This window comes from Pelobates fuscus, chromosome 6 (assembly GCF_036172605.1).
Source record: "Pelobates fuscus isolate aPelFus1 chromosome 6, aPelFus1.pri, whole genome shotgun sequence".
NCBI lineage: Eukaryota > Metazoa > Chordata > Amphibia > Anura > Pelobatidae > Pelobates > Pelobates fuscus.
Window position 1 is genome coordinate 103,174,638 of NC_086322.1, and position 19,016 is coordinate 103,193,653.

The 19,016-nt window shown below is 41.1% G+C and overlaps 1 protein-coding gene across 2 annotated transcripts in view; it reads left to right on the top strand.

The window, feature by feature from the left end:
* The first annotated feature begins 795 nt into the window (after positions 1 to 795).
* The window catches only part of LOC134615474 (caspase-3-like), a 22,121-nt gene continuing 3,900 nt past the window's right edge, over positions 796 to 19,016 (top strand). Inside the window, exons 1-3 of one of the 2 annotated variants that reach the window (XM_063459997.1) lie at positions 796 to 961; positions 3,482 to 3,607; positions 5,960 to 6,123. In XM_063459997.1, the coding sequence (XP_063316067.1) occupies positions 829 to 961; positions 3,482 to 3,607; positions 5,960 to 6,123 (423 nt within the window). In that variant the 5' untranslated portion in view covers positions 796 to 828. Of the gene's footprint in view, positions 962 to 3,481; positions 3,608 to 5,959; positions 6,366 to 19,016 lie in introns of those variants that run through there. The other variant, XM_063459996.1, reaches the window with a different exon arrangement.

The following is a 19,016-nucleotide window of genomic DNA, read 5'->3' on the forward strand; positions in this document are numbered from 1 at the left end:
GTATGTACTGTACATAGCATATACGTACATAACAAATATATAATACACATATTACACAGGCACTCTAAACACTTTATCCACTAGAGTACTATGTATTCAGCAGAGATATTTGGACACCATATATCTGGTTTGTGAAAAACTGTTTTCAAGTTTTTTTTACAAAAGCAGATCTCACATGGTATCTACAGAGCTACCCTACTGCTGCGACTTGGCCCATCCAACTTGGACTAATGTATGATGACAAAACCAGATCTCACATGGTACCTACAGAGCTACCCTCCTGCTGCGACTTGGCCCATACAACTTGGACTAATGTACGCTAGGCTTATCATTGCTGTTAAAAGTTGGGGGAGGGAACGGTGACCAAAAATGATAACCTCTTCAATAAGTTATAGTGGTTATGGTGCTTAAAGTGTGCATTTACTTGTATCCTAAAAGAACAAAATTAAGCACAAACTTTCATTTTTTCATTGTTGAAAACAATTTTATTGTATTTACGCTGATGGCCGCATCTCTTTATCAATTCAGTATACCTCACACTGCATAACCCTTAAAATACCCCACACAACACATTACTCATTAAGCATTCTAGACATATTAATGCCATAGATTTTATTCCATATACAGTATATATTCTGATTAATGTTGATGTATTTTAGCTTCGAGTTAAGCTGATTTGAACAGATATTCCACCAAGCTTTAACCATTGAAAATGTTAATTATTTACATTGTTGTGTTTCGCTCACTTTCAGTTTAACATATTTTATGATAATATTAGATATATGTCATGCTTGATAACAAATAGCTGTTCTTATATACAGAAAGAAAATGTCTAAAGTAATTTCAGCTCAAAAAACAACAACCTGTGAAACAAAACAGTGGTTGTCACAGTACAACATGGACTTCCCAAGAATGGGCCTTTGCTTAATAATTGATGTAAATCAAAATGACGACAAAACATGTGAGTAAGACAACTTACAGCTTGCTTGATAAAATAATGGTGTATTGCTCTATATTTTTGTTTGTTGGACTGTAAACAATACCATGAGTGCTTCTAAGCCCTCTCTGTATCAGTATTCCCTTCTCAGCCTCTCTGTGTTTCTTTTTCTACTGTTAAGGTCCCCAGCACCTCTATGTGACTTTTTTCCCCACAGCCACTCCATGTGTCTCTTCTCCTCCTGCCCCACAAAATGTGTCTCACCCCCCAGCCTGACCATGTGTCTTTTTTCCATCCCCAGAATCTCTCTGCATCTCTCTATCCCCAGCCCCATCATGTGTCTCTTTCCCCGCAGCCACTCCACGTGTCTGTCATCACAGCCACTCCACGTGTCTCTTTCCCTGCAGCCACTCCATGTGTCTCTTCCCCCGCATCCAGTCCATGTGTCTCTTCCCCAGCAGCCACTCCACGTGTCTCTTCTCCCGCAGCCACTCCACGTGTCTCTTCTCCCGCAGCCACTCCACGTGACTCTTCTCCCGCAGCCACTCCACGTGACTCTTCTCCCGCAGCCACTCCACGTGACTCTTCTCCCGCAGCCACTCCACGTGACTCTTCTCCCGCAGCCACTCCACGTGACTCTTCTCCCGCAGCCAGTCCTTGTTTCCGATTCCCCCTCCATGTGTCTCATTGTGTCTTATTTTTCCCAGCCCCTCCACATCTCTCATTTCGCCCTCCACGTGTCTCGCTTAGCCCTCCATGTGTCTCATTTCCTCCAGCCCCTCCATGTGCATCATCTCCCCTGCCCCTCCATGTGCCTCATCTCCCCAGCCCCTGCATGTGTCTCTTCCACCCAGCCCCCCATGTGTCCATCCACAGCTCCTCAATGTGTGTCTCCCCTCACAGCCCCTCCATGTGTCTCATTCCTCTATCCTCTCCATGTGTCTCACCCCCTCATTCCGCCCCAGCACCTCTGTGTGTCTTTTTTTCACAGCCTTGCCATGTGTCTTTCCCCACTCAACTTCCATGCACCTTGTTGCCCCTCCATGTGTCTCATCCCCCCCAACTCAACCATATGCCTCATCCCCCCCAGCCACTCCATTTGTCTCATTTATCTCTAGCCCCTCCATGTGTCTCATTACCTCCCCTCTATGTTTCTTATTTCTATCAGCCACCCCATGTGTCTCTTCCCCTGCAGCCACCCCATGTGTGGCTGCAGGGGAAGCCTTCCCCAGCAGCCACTCCATGTGTCTCTTCCCCAGCAGCCACTCCATGTGTCTCCCCCCCCCCCCATGTGTCTTATTTCCCCTCCATGTATCTCATCCCCCCTCCATGTGTCTCATTTCCCCTCCATGTGTCTCATTTCCCCCAGCCCCTGCATGTGCATTATCCCCCCCAGTCCCTCCATGTGTCTCTTCCACCCAGCCCCCCATGTGTCCATCCACAGCCCCTGAATGTGTCTCATTCCTCTAGCCTCTCCATGTGTCTCACCCCCTCATTCTGCCCCAGCACCTCCGTGTCTCGTTTTCCACAGCCCCGCCATGTGTCTCTTTCCCCACTCAACCTCCATGCACTTTGTTTCTCCTCCCAGACCCTCCATGTGTCTCATCCCCCCTAACTCAACCATATGCCTCATCCCCCCCAGCCCCTCCATTTGTCTCACAACCTCCCCTCTATGTGTCTTATTCCTCCCAGCCTCTCCATGTGTCTCTCGCCCTCCATGTGTCTCTCCCCCCCCAGCAGACCCCTTGTGTCGCTTTTCCCCGTAAGCCCCCCATGTATATCTTCCCACCCCAGTCCCCCATGTGTCTCTTCCTGCCCCAGCTCCCCAATGTGTTTCACAACCTCCCAGGTTGTCTTATTCCTTCCAGCCTCTCGTCCTCTATGTGTCTCTCCTCCCACAGCCCCTTCATTTGTCTCACTCGCCCCAGCTCCCGATGAGTCTCATCCTCCCCCAGCTCCTCCCTGTGTCTCATTTCCCCTAGCCCCTTCGTGTCTCTCTTCCCCCCCAGCTCCCCCATGTGTCTATTCTCACCAGGCCCTCCATGTGTCCCTCCCCCCACCTTAGTTATGCCGGCACACATACAGAGTGGATGGACATCAGGCCCAACCACTGATGCCGTTTTTTTTAAAGGGCAAATACAAAAATCCAGGTGGGGCAAAGTGAATATGAAAGGCAAAAAAAAATTAATAGAAACTATTTTGATTTCGATTTTGGCCTTAAACAATCAAGTTCACAAACCACAAATGAGCTGTATGTACACGTGACTGTTTGTTATAGACAGTTCTTGAAATACTTGAAAATAAAAATACATGTTTCAAAAAATAAACACTTGGTGCATGAAAGTAATATTCAGATTTAATTGAAAAAGGCAAGAGCAAAATAATACAGACTCAATTTTATTCTGCTTTTATTTGTAAAATGTATTTCACTATTACTGCATACAAACCATGATACTTGAAATGATTTAATAATTAAACTAGTGGTGTACCATACTGGATAGAATAATGCTAACATTTTGTGACATTTTATTCTTTCATCTAAAGGTTTGTCGCAGCCACAAATGAGAGAAGATTTACAAACTGCCAAACACACCTTTGAAAGTTTGGGCTTCAAGGTTAAAATAGAACCCATTAAGACACTTAATAAAGTGTTGTCTTTATTAAAGGATGGTGAGTACACTGAAAATCAATGGCTCTCCAGTAAGCATAATTAGGGTAAAGTTCATAGAAAATAAGGGAGCTTTGACTAGTTGTTAATGCCATAGATCTACTACTAATAAAGTAACACTATTATATATATATATGCGAAAACAAACATTGGGTGAAGGTAGACACATTGAAAGAGTCAGAGAAACCGTTTGAGACAAACAGAGAAACAATTAGGACTGGATATCCCCTCTCTGCTGCCTTAGGTTTTCTCAATGCATCCCCAGCCCTTCATACTTGCATATATAATACAGTACATGGCAGTCATCGATGTGAATCAAATGACTCATAACTCTTTTCTATGAATGAAATAGGCTGAGAATCATGGGAGTTGTAGTTCAGCAACATCTGGAGGGCCGGAGTCTGGGAAGCCTGGCTTAGGGAATCGGGCATCATCTCACTCATTGCGAGATATGATCTATGGAGTCCAACATGGATGTGGCTCCTGGCCTCGCTGGGACCTGAAGATGATCCCTAAGATGATAGCGGCAGCCACTGCTTGGGCCAACTTCATGAGTCAGAAGTTTAAATTCATCTCCCACAATGCTCTTATAGTCCAAAACATCTGCGGTGCTGAAGGTTGCCTATCCCTGCCCTATGCGAAGATCGGCACTTTCAAGCTCCACATCTATACTATATATTTTTGTGAAGCCGCTGGTATACAGAGCCGTTACTTATAGAAAATTAATCCAGATAGTAGCTGCCTCCACAATACGTACTTGCCTTAATCAAGACTATAGGTGCCCTTGAAGGCACAGAATAGGACAATTACTTTTAAACAGACAGCTTGAGATATTTGCTGCATAGTGAGTAGACTAATTGCCTACTGGTGATAGATTAGGTGCCCATGAAGGCACAGCCTAGGACTCCTACCTAATCACTAGCAGCTCCATTAGACAGCTCTCCACTGTTTGGATTAATACTATTTGGACTACTTAATGTTTCTCTGTTGCTCTAGTACAATTAGCTATCCACATCTCTGGACATAACATCAGACTATTTATCTATTTAATGACAATTTGTTATTCCTGAGCAGAAGCAACAATACAATATATATGTTGCCATTTCTATAAACAGTCAGTCTGGCTGCCTGCCAGCACAAGGGAACTTTATTTAAAGGATTACTATAGGGTCAGGAACACAAACATGTATTCCTGACCCTATAGTGTTAAAACCACCCTCATGCCTCCATAAATATAGCAAAATCTTTCTGTATTCAAGCTTGAAGCTGTAACTCTGCATGCTGTTTGCCTCAGAAAAACAAGCAGCTGCTGATAGCATCAAAGTGGTGGCCTGTTCCAATCACAGTGCTTCCCTATAGGATTGGCTGAGACTGACAAGGAGGCAGATTAGGGGCAGAGCCAGCATGATTCAAATACAGCCCTGGCCAATCAGCATCTCCTCATAGAGATGAATTGAATCAATGAATCTCTATGAGGAAAGTTCAGTGTCTACATGCAGAGGGACGAGATACTGAATGTTTGGATGCATTTTAGGCAGCCATGACCCAGGAAGGATCTGTAACAGCCATCTGAGGAGTGGCCATTGAAGTTATCACTAGGCTGTAATGTAAACACTGCATTTTCTCTGAAAAGACAGCGTTTACAGCAAAATGCCTGAAGGTAATGATTCTACTCACCAGAACAAATTAAATAAGCTGTAGTTGTTCTGGTGACTATACTGTCCCTTTAACTAAATCACAGTTGTGTATATATATACCTCACCTCCCCCCCCCCCCCCCCTTTTCCCCTTTCACTGTATGGTTCGTGGAATCACTAGTTTTTCACAATATCACTTTTCTTTCATTGTGTGACAATAATCTTTTACATTTTTTTAATGTATGAAATAAATGATAAGTTTTAACCCCTATATTTACCTTTATATATATATTTTCTGTGGGCAAATCTCTAATTTGGCAAAATAAAACAAAATAGTCCCTACTATGTCTTAGGAAATCTTTGGATTGCGTAGGAATTTCAGTGGTAGAGGAGCATTGGGGACATGATGCACATGCACAGCAAAAGCCGCACGTGCATTAAATTAAATTAAAAAAAAATCATAAAGCATTAAATTCAATGGTTTTCTATGAGTTACATTTGGCCATATAACCAAGTTTTACTATGTAATTCTAGAGAAGCATTTCTACTGGCGGTCAGGAAGACCGCTACTAGAGGTGTTGAACCATGCAGTGTTTCCTATTGCAGGGCAACTGTACCCAGACCACTTGAGATGAAGTGTATTATGTTATATTCACACTGGCTTTTGCATTACTTACTGTATTATCACTCAACACCATTTTAATTTCTGTTGCTTCAGTTGCCAAAGAGGACCACAGCGAGAACAGTTGCTTTGTTTGTATAGTTTTGATCCATGAAACTGATCTCATATTTGACAAGTATGATTCCAGACAATTCACAGGGGGATTCACAGGGGATAAGTGCAGAACTCTTGCAGGAAAACCAAAGATATTCTTTATATTGGTGAGTATGAGATCAATTGCAATCTACCATACCTATATTTTATAAGGAATCCTGGGTTTGTATAACCTGTATTGCCATTAGACTGATTTCTGAAGATCGCTACATCCTGGAGTACATACATAAAATTGTCATGAAACCCTGGATTTAATTACCTTGCAGCTGCCCTCTTCAAGTAGTGTCAAGTAGCTTGAAAAAGACCTCTTAGCAGGTCGAAACGTTGCTGCTATTTCTTGTTCTATTAAAACTGCCTGCAGCTTGGACACCTTAAAAAATTTCTTGTTTTGCCTTATCGTTGTGGGATTGCTGGTCCTACTCCGGAGCACCGGGTGGCTGCTGGGATTGAGTGCGGCTCCTACTTTCATTATTGCAACTTTAGATGGGGCTATGATCCTTTTAAAGATATCAGATTATCCAGTGAACGCAGGAGAATGGCAGTGTTATACATCTACTTCTTAGTACTATTTCCATACATAGGTGTGCGCACGGGGTGTGCCGGGGCACACCCTAATCCCCATGGCACGGCTATGGATTGAGTGCACTTTTCTTTGAGCAGGAACGCTGTTCCTGCAGGCACTCAGCTCCCCCAAATGCCCCCCTTCCTCCCCCCGTCATTGAGGGGGGCAAGAGGTGATGGCCACCCACCCACCCAGAGGCGGCGAGGGAGCTGTGTCCTCTCTGCTCCCTCGAGCCGCTTGCTGATGCAGGGAGCCGGAATATGATGTCAGCCCGCGCAGCGAGAGGGAGCAGGGAGGACACCGCTCCCTCGCCGCCTCTGATATGGAGACAGGCGCCCGACCCACTGGACCCCAGGAACATGTCCACGCCAGCTCACCAGGTAGGGAGGCTGGGTGGACATTTTTTTTTATTAAAAAGTAGTGTGTGTGTGTCTGTCTGTCTGTCTGTCTGTCTGTCTCTGTCAAGGCAGACCCCCCTAAGCGGGTCCTAACACTGACCCGTCAGCCTGCTTCCTTGAGCTTCTGGCAAAGATATCTCTAATGAGACAGAAAGGGGTATTTTTTTATATACACCCCTATACTTATTAACCCTTAATAGGGAACATATGGGATGGGCAGCAGCATTGTAATGTGGGGATATTTATGGGATAATAATTGTAAACAGAGAGAATTGCCCACGATTTCAATTCTCAGATCCTTAATCGTTATCGTGTTAAATGAAATGTATAACCATATACCGGTAATTAAAATCACAAATTGTTATAAAAATAGGTATTTATTTCTTAACAATTTAAATAATAATGATGAGCAACATGCATGATAATAATCAATGGAATTCGAGCATAACATGAATATGTAATACAATATGGCAATAATCAATGAATATTCAGTATAAAATCGTATATGCAGTACAATAGGCCATTTACTTCCTGGTTAATACAGCCTTGAATCTGCCAGCTGTCAAGACTGATTTACGACTTTCTTTACAGAGACAAAGAATGTGAAGTTTCACACACAGAGCTACAGTGTAGGGCAATAGAACTTAGCTAGCAGTTAGAAATAACCCTTGCAGTGCTGGCTAGACCTCCTAATTAGTTAAGATCTACTCCTATGTAATTTAAATAAATAACATTTAACCAGTCATCAACCATTTCCTTGATTTTATCCAATGAGCTGATATTTTAATTAATTTGTCTAAATAGATATTTTATCTTATTTTAGAGCCAATCAATACAGCTGGATAAATGGTCATGATATGCTAACGTGATATTAATCACACAAATACATTAATGATTATATTGATCCCAGCTGCAGATGGGATGCTATAACCATATATATATTCTTTAATAATTACGATTTCTAAATATGAAATCTAATCACGATTTATCCAGTCATATATCATGCTATTAATTTTAATTAATTTAAATTAATTAATTAAATGCCTGTATATTTACCAGTTATGTAGATATTTTCTCATCAGATATTCCCAGGTAGCTAAGTGGTTCTCTGCATGGAGTGTAAGAGTTTCTTGGTTACTCTGATCGCCCGATTCTGCCTGGATTTCTCTGAATCCCCAGAGTGTCGTAATGTGTCTCTCTTCAATCTTTGAAATTCCGAATCCCCCTCTCTTCCCTTGTCTTAACTTTTTAAAGGGAAAAATTCCTTAGGTGATAGCCAATCACAAATGTGGGGTGTGGTTCCCTTCTAGGTAACCAATTTAATATTCAGACTCTAGATGGCAGTATTGTTCCACTAGACATACCTATCCAGGAAAGAGTTAACTTTTCCTGGTGGCTATTTTTGACTTCATTTACGTTATCTTTATGATGGCTATAACTTGTTTTATCTGTCAGATCAAGAGAATTTCTTCAGACTATGCGTCTGCAAATTCTGCTATAGTTCCTAAAATTGATAGTTTGTGAACTAAGTTTCACCTTAAACTATAATGGGACGTTGTACAATATCGAAAGTAAAATGTAATTATTTAATCTCCTCTGTCACCTAAGTCTGGGAATAGAATTTATACAGTCTGTCCATCCCCCGTTCTCAATGTCTTATCTATTTGGTTTGGTTATATATACATTCCATTCAGCTTGGGCAAAGCAGTCAGTCAAAGAGAAAGGATAGAAATTTTGTGTCTCTTTGTTAACTTGAAGATACAAAATGGAGTCTGGTCTATTTAGATTGACTTCAGAATATACACTTTGTACTTCTATCATAGCACAAATGTCTGCCGATATAAATACCCTGACATAACCCCCCTTTAGTGGATATCATAGCCAAGTAATTGAGCTTATGAGTAGGCACTATGGAAGTCACAAGACATATTGTGCAATCACATCATTTCTAACATAGGCTCATGCGTGGAATGAACATCTTTGTATATTTTTGTACCTGTAAGTGTTTTGAACTTTATGCTTAGTACAATCAACCATAGTAACATCATTATCATAACACACCCAATAACAATCTTAACATGGATGAACCAGTCAACACGATCAATAAGGTCAGTATCTAACTCAGAGTATTTAAATGTGTCCACAGAAATGTTGTCTTTCTTGATTGACATTTGGATAGAGTGGTTGGGCTTATGGTCCAGCAAGAACTTAAGATTAGGATCTAGAGGGATATCTAGATTCTGGAAGAGATCCACCATCTCAATAGCACTTTCGAGGACGTCAGTGTACACTGGGTATAGCGTAACGTCACCGATGGTGATACGAGAGTCGTGGGGTACCTTGATCAATGATACAGGTGCTGGTAAGGCAATTACTTTATTAGTCACCTGGTCCCTGCGAAAAACACTCATGTTTTTAAGACACGTGCTTACCAACCATTTATCTTTTACTAAGATAGCATGTACTAACGCTGTAGATTGTTTTCATTTGAAAAATGTTTTTGGGAGTTACATACGGTACGGCCAATAAAAAGCAAATCTCCATACGTTCTGGATCAATTAAGAGAGGTATAGCGCTCCCCATCTCAAATGCCAGGTTTAATTGCATGGGCTCAATTGTTTCTCCATCCACATTGGCAAGCATCGCATGAACACTATCCTTGGATACAAAATACAGAGGTATGCGTCCCCCTGCCAATTCGATCATTCCAGTTTGCACTTCGTCGAGAAAAGCAAGTGTGTGGAACAATATTGGGTCATGCAGAAATTGAAGTTCACGCTTAAATAAGTCATGACTTTGGTGCAACTCAGTGGATTTGGTAATTAACTCCGAATACAAATTTGTTGTAACAACTGTGTCTTCCACAATAGTTAACACGTCTTGGAGAAGTGTTCTTTGCTGTTTTATCACCTGATGAATGTCGTTAATGTGTTGCTTTAGCGCATAGATTTCCATATCCAGCTTTTGGACAGTAATAGAGTTGGCTGCAGACATTCCAGTTGCGACAACTGCACCGACAGTGGCACAAACTAATGCAGTAATTATAGCGGTGAGGAACCTTTTGGGTCGGTTGCTCATCGAAATAGAACTGGATACAAATGGTTTCCGGGCTTGCTCCAAGATGTTTCGCACACGGTCCTGTGCTCTTTGGAGGTGCATCTGGTACCAAGTCTGTAACTCAGGAAGTTGCATCGATGAAATGTTGTACGCCTTCTCGATGGAAATCTTGGGGTCCAAGCTGACTAACACACGTCGGGTAAGGATCCTCTTCTCTGTCAAGATGAACCATGGTGTCTCTTGAATCAGGATGCCGGAGGATGGTCCCATCTCTGCGATCGGGTCGGTCCGTAGCTCTTGGCACAGGAGCAGTACGATCCAGAAACACGCCACATCCTTCTTGGACATCTTTCGACAGTCACGGATCAGAAACTCGTTTCAGACTTATCTACTAATGATTCAAGGTTTGTTAAGTATACAAACATAACAGTGTGACATCACTTGGCCTAGGCCAACACATTATTACGATTCATCAACATATGTATTCTCTTTAATTCTATTTTTATAACTTCATCCCTCACTACATTTATTACTGACTCCTCAGCAATATGCCTATAGCAGTTAAACAAGCTAGTAACCTGCTTAGAAAATGTAGTTATTGGATGGCAAGGAAATGGTTAATGACATGAACGTACATGAGATCATGGCACATCACAACATTTCACATCATACGATACCACGTGAATCAAGCATTCATCCAGGTTAGTCGTTCACCCTTCTGCATCTGAATCCACACCTATAATCCTTAATTGAGATTTAGGATGACAAGCACGCAACTGGTTAATGTGAACCCACTTTTCAATAAAATCACCATCCTTAGGAATTTTTATTTTGTACGCTACTGGGGAAATTTTGTCAATGATGACATATGGCCCTTTCCAAGAAGGTAAAAATTTATTTTCCTTGACTTGATTTCGCGCAAAATTATACAGATAGACTTGATCTGTTATCTTATGTTCCTTTTTCGTGGTTTTTAAATCATAATAGGTCTTAACCCCTGTTGCTGCTTTCTCTAGATTTTTTTGGGCAAAAGCAAACGCATGTTGTAAATGCTTGCGCAAATCTTCGATATACTGATGCGTAGTGGCAGCATTGATCAAATTATGATCTGAAGTACGATATAGTAAATGCTGTGGTAAAACCATCTTTCTTCCTGTCATCAATTCAAAAGGTGACAATTTGGTAGCAGTGCTAGGTGTAGCTCTAATCGCCATTAAAACTAGGGGCAATTTAATGTCCCAGTCTTTACCAGACTCCTTAACGTACTTTTTCAGAATATTAACGATAGATTGGTTATATCGTTCTACCCCCCCCGCTAGACGCAGCGCGGTATGCAATATGTAGCTTTCGTTTAACACCTAGAATATTCCACATCTTAGCCATTACTTCGCTGGTAAAATGACTACCTCTGTCTGACTCAATTCTTTGAGGCAGACCGAACCTGGAAAAGACATGGTTAATCAACAAAGTGGCGCACACGGTACTCATGTTCTCTTTACAAGGCAAACATTCTATCCACTTTGTGTATATACATGTAACTGTTAACATGTATTTGTTACCTCTTGAAGATCTTGTTACAGGACCTATAAAGTCAATTTGAATATCAGACCAGGGTAATGACACCCCCCTCTTCTGAAGTGGTGCACGATGGGTTGGACCATGGGGTTGATATTGCGGACAAATCAAGCATCCCTGACAGTATGTCTTAACATCTCTTAACATGTGTGGCCAATATGCATAATCACGCAATATCTCATATGTGATCTTATCACCACGATGCCCAGATGTAGGTGCATCATGTGCGTGTTGGAGCATTAACCCTCGGTATACAGTTGGGACTACCCATTGTTGAATACCATGTTTAGAAGTTCTGACCAGCAACCCATCCATGATACTAAATTGGACTTTATATCTCATTAAGATTCGTAAATCTTCATTATCTTTGCAATCCTCATCTGTGATGGGATTGACAGTAGGGTCTTCTATATGTTTATAGAATATACCTATGACAGGATCATTCTTCTGACTGGTAATCAGGTCCTCACTAGGAGCTTCTTCACTCCATTGCACGACATTTAAGTCGTCATTATCTCTAGCCTGTCGTCTAGTTATGGCTTCAATGTGAATTGAACCCATGAGATCATCAATGTTTAGGGTTTCACCATTGATGGCTGCTTGTTTTGCCAGTGAATCGGCTAAATCATTACCATCCTTGTCAATACCTTCTATCTTAGAATGGCCTTTGGTTTTCTTCCAATATATGGTTAAACCATGTTCTTTAACCAACTCATCGATTTTGCAAAACAATTTCCCATGTTTAACAGGTTTGTTATTGCTTTTCAGCATTTGGTTACGTTTCCAGCTAGGCAGATATTCAACGAAACTGTTGCGAACATAGTTGGAATCAGTTATGATAACAAATTCTTTGATACTATATTCTATTGCCATTTGAATGGTCTTATATACTGCACAGAGTTCGGCTATCTGACTGCTTTTGGGACCAATATTGTATCCTATAGATACATTGGGATAATCACCTATCCAGGCGATTCCGATACCTGCAACTAACTTCCGTTCAGCACCAGCGACGTGGTGATATGAACAACCATCAATGTATACCCACGGTAGTGGTCGACAGTATTCCTTGTCATAAACTTTATAAGGGGATAGCAATTGCTCTTCTAGGAAGTCATCTCCGGTGTCATTATCATCCAGAGATGGAGCAGTACAATCATGTAATTCTGCTAAACCTTGGGCAACTGGGCTTCTCTTATTATGTTTATAACGAACTTCTAACGGCCATCCCTGTAAGGATAGAGTCCATGCAGTAATCCGACTGTTAGAGAGATTACCGTCACTAATTCTTTCACTCTGCAGATACTGTAGAGGTTGGTGAGCCGTTTCTACAATTATTTTCTCACCTTGGATATAGCTACGAAAATTTTGTAGTGCCCAGACAGTCGACAATAACGCCTTCTCACACGTGTTGAATTTAACTTCAACAGGTGACAAAGTCTTGCTAGCATATGCAATAACTTTGTTTAAACTGTCCTGCTTCTGATACAGAACAGCACTGATGCTTAAATCGGTATATCCTGTCTCCAGATAGAAGGGTTTACCCCCCTCTGGGTATGCTAAACAGGGTGCCTGAGTGAGCTTCCTCCTCAGTTCACTTACCGCTAGGTCCTGAGGCTCCCCCCAGTTCCAGGTAGTTTCCTTTTTAAGCAGGTGTAAGAGTGGTTTCGTTATTTCTGCATAGTTATCTATAAACTTACGGGAGTAGTTAGTCATACCAAGGAACGATCTTAATTCCCTGATGTTTGAAGGTGTTTTAGCCTTCAGTACGGCTTCAACCTTCTTCCTCTGGGGATTTAATCCTTCAGAGGTTACCTCATGTCCGAGGAAATTGACATGGGTGCGACACCATTGCGCCTTTTGTAAAGACAGTTTAATTCCTGCCTCTCTTAACTGAGTGAGAACATGTCTAATCTCTATGATATGCTTATCAAAGGAAGTGCTTTTCAGCAAGACATCGTCGACATATGATAACGTTCCTCTCTCGAGTGCGTCAGGCATAGCTTTATGCATGAACACAGCGAATTCATGACCAGAGTTTATGTAACCGAAGGGCATACGGGTCCAGGTATACTGCTGCTTTCCAAATGTGAAGGCCAATTTGTATTGGTCTTCATTATGGACTGGTACAGTCCAATATCCCTGCGCACAGTCAATGGCAGTGAATATTTTGGATCCCTACATTTGTACCAAACATTGGTCTATGTATGGCACTGGCCAACCAGACATATAGACGTGTTTATTTAGCTGTCGTAAGTCAGCGCATAAACGCCATTGTCCATTAGGTTTCAGAATCCCCAAGATTGGATTATTATACGAACTGTGCACTGGACGTATAATGCCCCTTTCCTTTAAATTCTGAATGATGTCTTGTAGACCATCGTATGACGCTAATGGGAGTCTATATTGTTTGATAAATACAGGTGGTAAATTTGGATCAGTTTGTATTCTGGCTACGTGTAGGTTAGTTAACTCACAGTCGTAGGAATCTTTGGCAAAAATATCTTGGAATTCCAAAAGGATTTCCTTTAGCTGCTGCCGCTCAGCATCGTTGGAGCAACCGTCAGCTAAAGATATTTGCTCTTCTAGCCTTTCCTGAAATCCTGGAAAGATTTCAGGTTGGCCTATCTCATAAGCTTCTTCAAGCCTAGAAGTTAGGTCAGTTCGGTGTTGACTTACCTTTTCTCTTTGGTCGTGATACTCTTGTGATTCCTGCTCATTGAGCGGATGATCGAAGGTGATTGATGCTTCTTCGATTTTACACGAGCCGTCTTCGACGTTGAAGGGATATACGGATAGGATAGTAAATAATCCTTCTGGGGAGGAATGGAATATTTGATCGACAATTTCGTCCTCAGTTAAGTATTCTTCAGGGATGAGGCCTATAATTTGGTTTTGGAAACCAAATGTATAGTACTCAGCATCCAATGCTAGACCTAATAATGTTCCTTTGGTTAAAGTAACACTATTGGGTGTAACATTGTTGACCATTATACAGGTGGGATTCTTACCAATACTTACCATTGGTGTATGTGTTACCACCATCCCCAATTGTTGTATCCTGTTGGATAAACAGATTAGGGCGTCAGAGTTTTCTAATCTCTGACCCTCCTTGACCTGTAGGGGTAAAGGAAAATTACTTGTCCCTTGTGGAATGGTTATGTCATCAGGCACTTGGATACTTACCGGATATGGGAGTATTTGTCCTGATTTCAGGGTGTTTTCCTCGTGTAGGTATCCACAAGGATTGCCTTTTAACCTTGTCCACAAGTTGGAATTAATCAGATCAAGGTGTATGGCAAAGCGATGTATGACATCATTGCCATCGTAAACCTGATAGCGAGGTTCGTCTATTACTAGGAATAAATGTTTAACTGTCTTATTTCCGATGGAAATAGATAGTAAACATTTTGCTATCACATTGTGACTCTCTGATTCGCCATCCAGGTTCTGGATCCACCTGTCATGTGGGGAAGCGTATCTGATCATTTTAGGACTAGCGATCTGCTTTAACAGACCTCTGCTAATATAGTTGTTCTCACTCTGTAAGACCAGCTTTGCATTCCTATTTCTTCCTAAGTCATTTATCTGAATAGGAAAGAATAAGTTATTAACCCTTTCAATTCTGGCAAGGAATTGAGCATGACCTGCCAGATCTACAGATTCAACATAGTCCCTGTGGAGAGAAATGGTTAAAACATCACCTTCCAGAGAGACATTCTGGATTCTCTCTGGAGCAATTCTTACGGAATGCTCATCTACAGGTGCGATTGCGTCATTCACCTGCAGGATAGTCACGTCCGGGGACTGACTATTCCTAAAATGTACCTCTATCGAGTCAGGTCTTTCTTCTATCACATGGCAGTTACGATCAGATTGTACATGTGATTTCTCATAGGTTATAGGAAACTTAGCTTGCGACCATACAATTCCATTCACACAGTCAATAATTGTGTTAAGTCTTCTGAGTATGTCTATACCCAGAATCAGTCGGTTATAGGGGAGATCTACCACTATTACCGGGTGTCAAAAAGGTTTTGTTACCTATGTTAAACTTTAACCAGGTATTGCCAATAACATGAAGTGCATTTCCTCCAACACTCAACAGAGCATTGGGGAAATTTCTTAGCTTCGGCTTATCCGTTGCTAAGTCCATTACCTGCTGGAAGTAGGTATTGGATAAGATCGTGGCTTGTGAACCAGTATCTATTAACCCTTTGAAAGGCTGGGGTAGCGAATCCTGTATTTCTACAGACATGTAGTACCTTCCTTCATGTTCTTCTAATTCACATAGGAATTTAGAATGTGTCAACATATTACTTGTTTTCCATACATTACCGGTCACAGCAGTAGTTTCTACCTGTACTGAGGAATGCTCAGTCTTACCCACAGGCCCATCCTTTTTAGGATTATCTTGAACTGTCAAGCGGGAACTAGTGGTCGGCATCTCATCAGTTAACCCTTTCAGGGCTGGATCCTGGAAACTAGTGGCTGCTGGGGCTATTTTAGCCTTTGGCTGAAATGAAAAAACAGAGGAACACGATGCGCCTCCTTCACCCGGAAGTGAAGTGACGGAATTGGCAATAGGTTTCCTAACACAACTATCGTTTATTTGACTGTTAGTACCTGGAAAGGAAACAGGGTTAGGTATTACATCTACTGATAACCTATCCTGTTTAGTCACTGTAGCTATTTTGGCTGTGGCATTTGTTGTTGTTGTTGCAATTGAACAGGTGTCTCTGCAATTTGAGCTGTCCCTAAAAAAGGATTGATAGCAAAGACTTGGTTAATCTTTGTTATTTGCTCCATTAATTTGCCCATCTGGTCTGTCAATTGACCAACCTGACGACGCAAATTATTTCCCCCATTGCTGTTTTGTCTTTGCCCATTAGAATTTGGCTGGGATGGCTGAGACTGTTGGGAGTTATTGGAAGCAGATTGGTTGTTTCTGTTCCCATATCTCCTATTTCCCTGAGGATTCCTTCTCCATTGGGAATGGCCTTGGTTTTTATCAACCCAGGGGCGTTTATTCCCATTGGAATTGGATTTTTCAGAGTTATTGTCAGAGGAGTTTGCAGAATTGCTTCTGGCGTTTTCCTGTTTCTGAGGCTTTGGTGTTTTCAAAACCTCAGAATAGGTCCTCTTTTTCTGTTGGGTTTCTAAACCTAACTGAATTTTAGTCTCTGATACCATTTTATCACCAGGTTTCTTAACCTTTGGCTGATTTTCGTCATGTGCATGGTGTATGGTATACAATTTCATGCACTGACTGACTAGCCATTCTAATGGTAGCTTACAATCATAATCTCTTGCTAGATTCATTTGTATACTTACCGGCATGGAATGAAAATACAGATCTTTGAAATCTGTGCTTTCATACCTGGGTTTTCTTTGGGCCACGGAGTATGCATTTTTAAGAATTACTACAAATTCTCTGGGGCTTTGAGTTATAAAGCGCCTTCTTTGCAGAAGCAACGGTTTTATACTTACCATATTCCATGATTATTTCATATTTCATCTTGGACCAGGACATTAACTGCATAGCTTGAAGACTTTCAAGATGAACACGGCACATTGAATCAAAGGTCCATGTAATGAACCATTTCTTTTGAATGTCATCATACATGCCCAATGAATTCATTGCTCTATCATAATTTTCCAGATGTTCAGATATGTTTCCTGAACCTCTAGAAAACTGTGGGACAGTCTCTCTAAGGAACTTAACAACCTTTGGCGATTCATAAACAGGCGTCGTTGATTTACGACTTCTGTTTCTGTTTAAACGTCTATGCGATCTGTCTGCCGAAGAGGAATTAGACCCGTACAACAGTGCAGATGGCATACCAGTTACATGGCCTTCAGAGTGGACAGTGCAATCACTTTCACTCCCATCACTCTGAGCTTCTTGTTCACTGTCACAATTCTGATCAGCATCAGAATCCTGCCAGTGCACAGAACCATGTCTGTTTTCATTCCTATCACCTTGAACTGGACTCTCCCTCTCAAGTTTGGCCAAGACAGCTTTTTCAAACTGTTCTGCCCAAGATTGCCAAGGTTGTTTGGCAATGCCAGGAGATGGAGAATTCTGTTTCACAGGTGATATTCCTGAATTACTCACCTCATTCCTTACAGACTGTTTCATGAAAACCTGGTCTGGTGTGGGAAAATCATGACAAGGAGGGGATTTACAGATAGTCTTTTCTTGCATTTTTGTGCAACTTTTTGGCACAGAATGATGACTACTAACCTCACTGCCTGATTTCAGACTCTCCTCTTCATATTTATCCAATTGCATTTTGAGCTGATTTATTTCCTGTGCATATTTATCCATCAAAGCTGCCATTTCTTTTTCATGATCAGCCTGACGAGTTTTATGCTCAGCAAGTAAATCTTGGTATTTCCCATCTTGAATGCCAAATTGTTCACTGTACGTGTCCAGTTTGGTATTCAATACCTTGTTTTCATCTAACGCCTTAAGAAGTGCTGTCATAAAGAAAGGCCAGGAGTGTATTATGTACCCCATCTTTTTCTCTATGTTCTTTTGTTCAGCAATTACTTTAAGGTTTCTTAGTATGTGTTCATCAGTCATAAGCGTCCGTTTAGCATCCCATTCTACGCTCTTTAACCAAACGTCATAGCTTAAATCATTTTTCATATGTTTATGAATATTGATTAGAGCATTTTTTCTTAAGTCTTCAATTATTTCAGTATTATTTGTTACAGATGTATCGCTGCCGCTGGCCATATTTTATACAGTGATTTAATCTCAATACAAAACTCTTTTCTATATTAAGATTAATTGCATGAATTACACAAATATTATTGTATATGGAATATAATTTCAACTTAAACTATCTCAGCAGCGGTGCCTCCAATTTGTGGGGATATTTATGGGATAATAATTGTAAACAGAGAGAATTGCCCACGATTTCAATTCTCAGATCCTTAATCGTTATCGTGTTAAATGAAATGTATAACCATATACCGGTAATTAAAATCACAAATTGTTATAAAAATAGGTATTTATTTCTTAACAATTTAAATAATAATGATGAGCAACATGCATGATAATAATCAATGGAATTCGAGCATAACATGAATATGTAATACAATATGGCAATAATCAATGAATATTCAGTATAAAATCGTATATGCAGTACAATAGGCCATTTACTTCCTGGTTAATACAGCCTTGAATCTGCCAGCTGTCAAGACTGATTTACGACTTTCTTTACAGAGACAAAGAATGTGAAGTTTCACACACAGAGCTACAGTGTAGGGCAATAGAACTTAGCTAGCAGTTAGAAATAACCCTTGCAGTGCTGGCTAGACCTCCTAATTAGTTAAGATCTACTCCTATGTAATTTAAATAAATAACATTTAACCAGTCATCAACCATTTCCTTGAT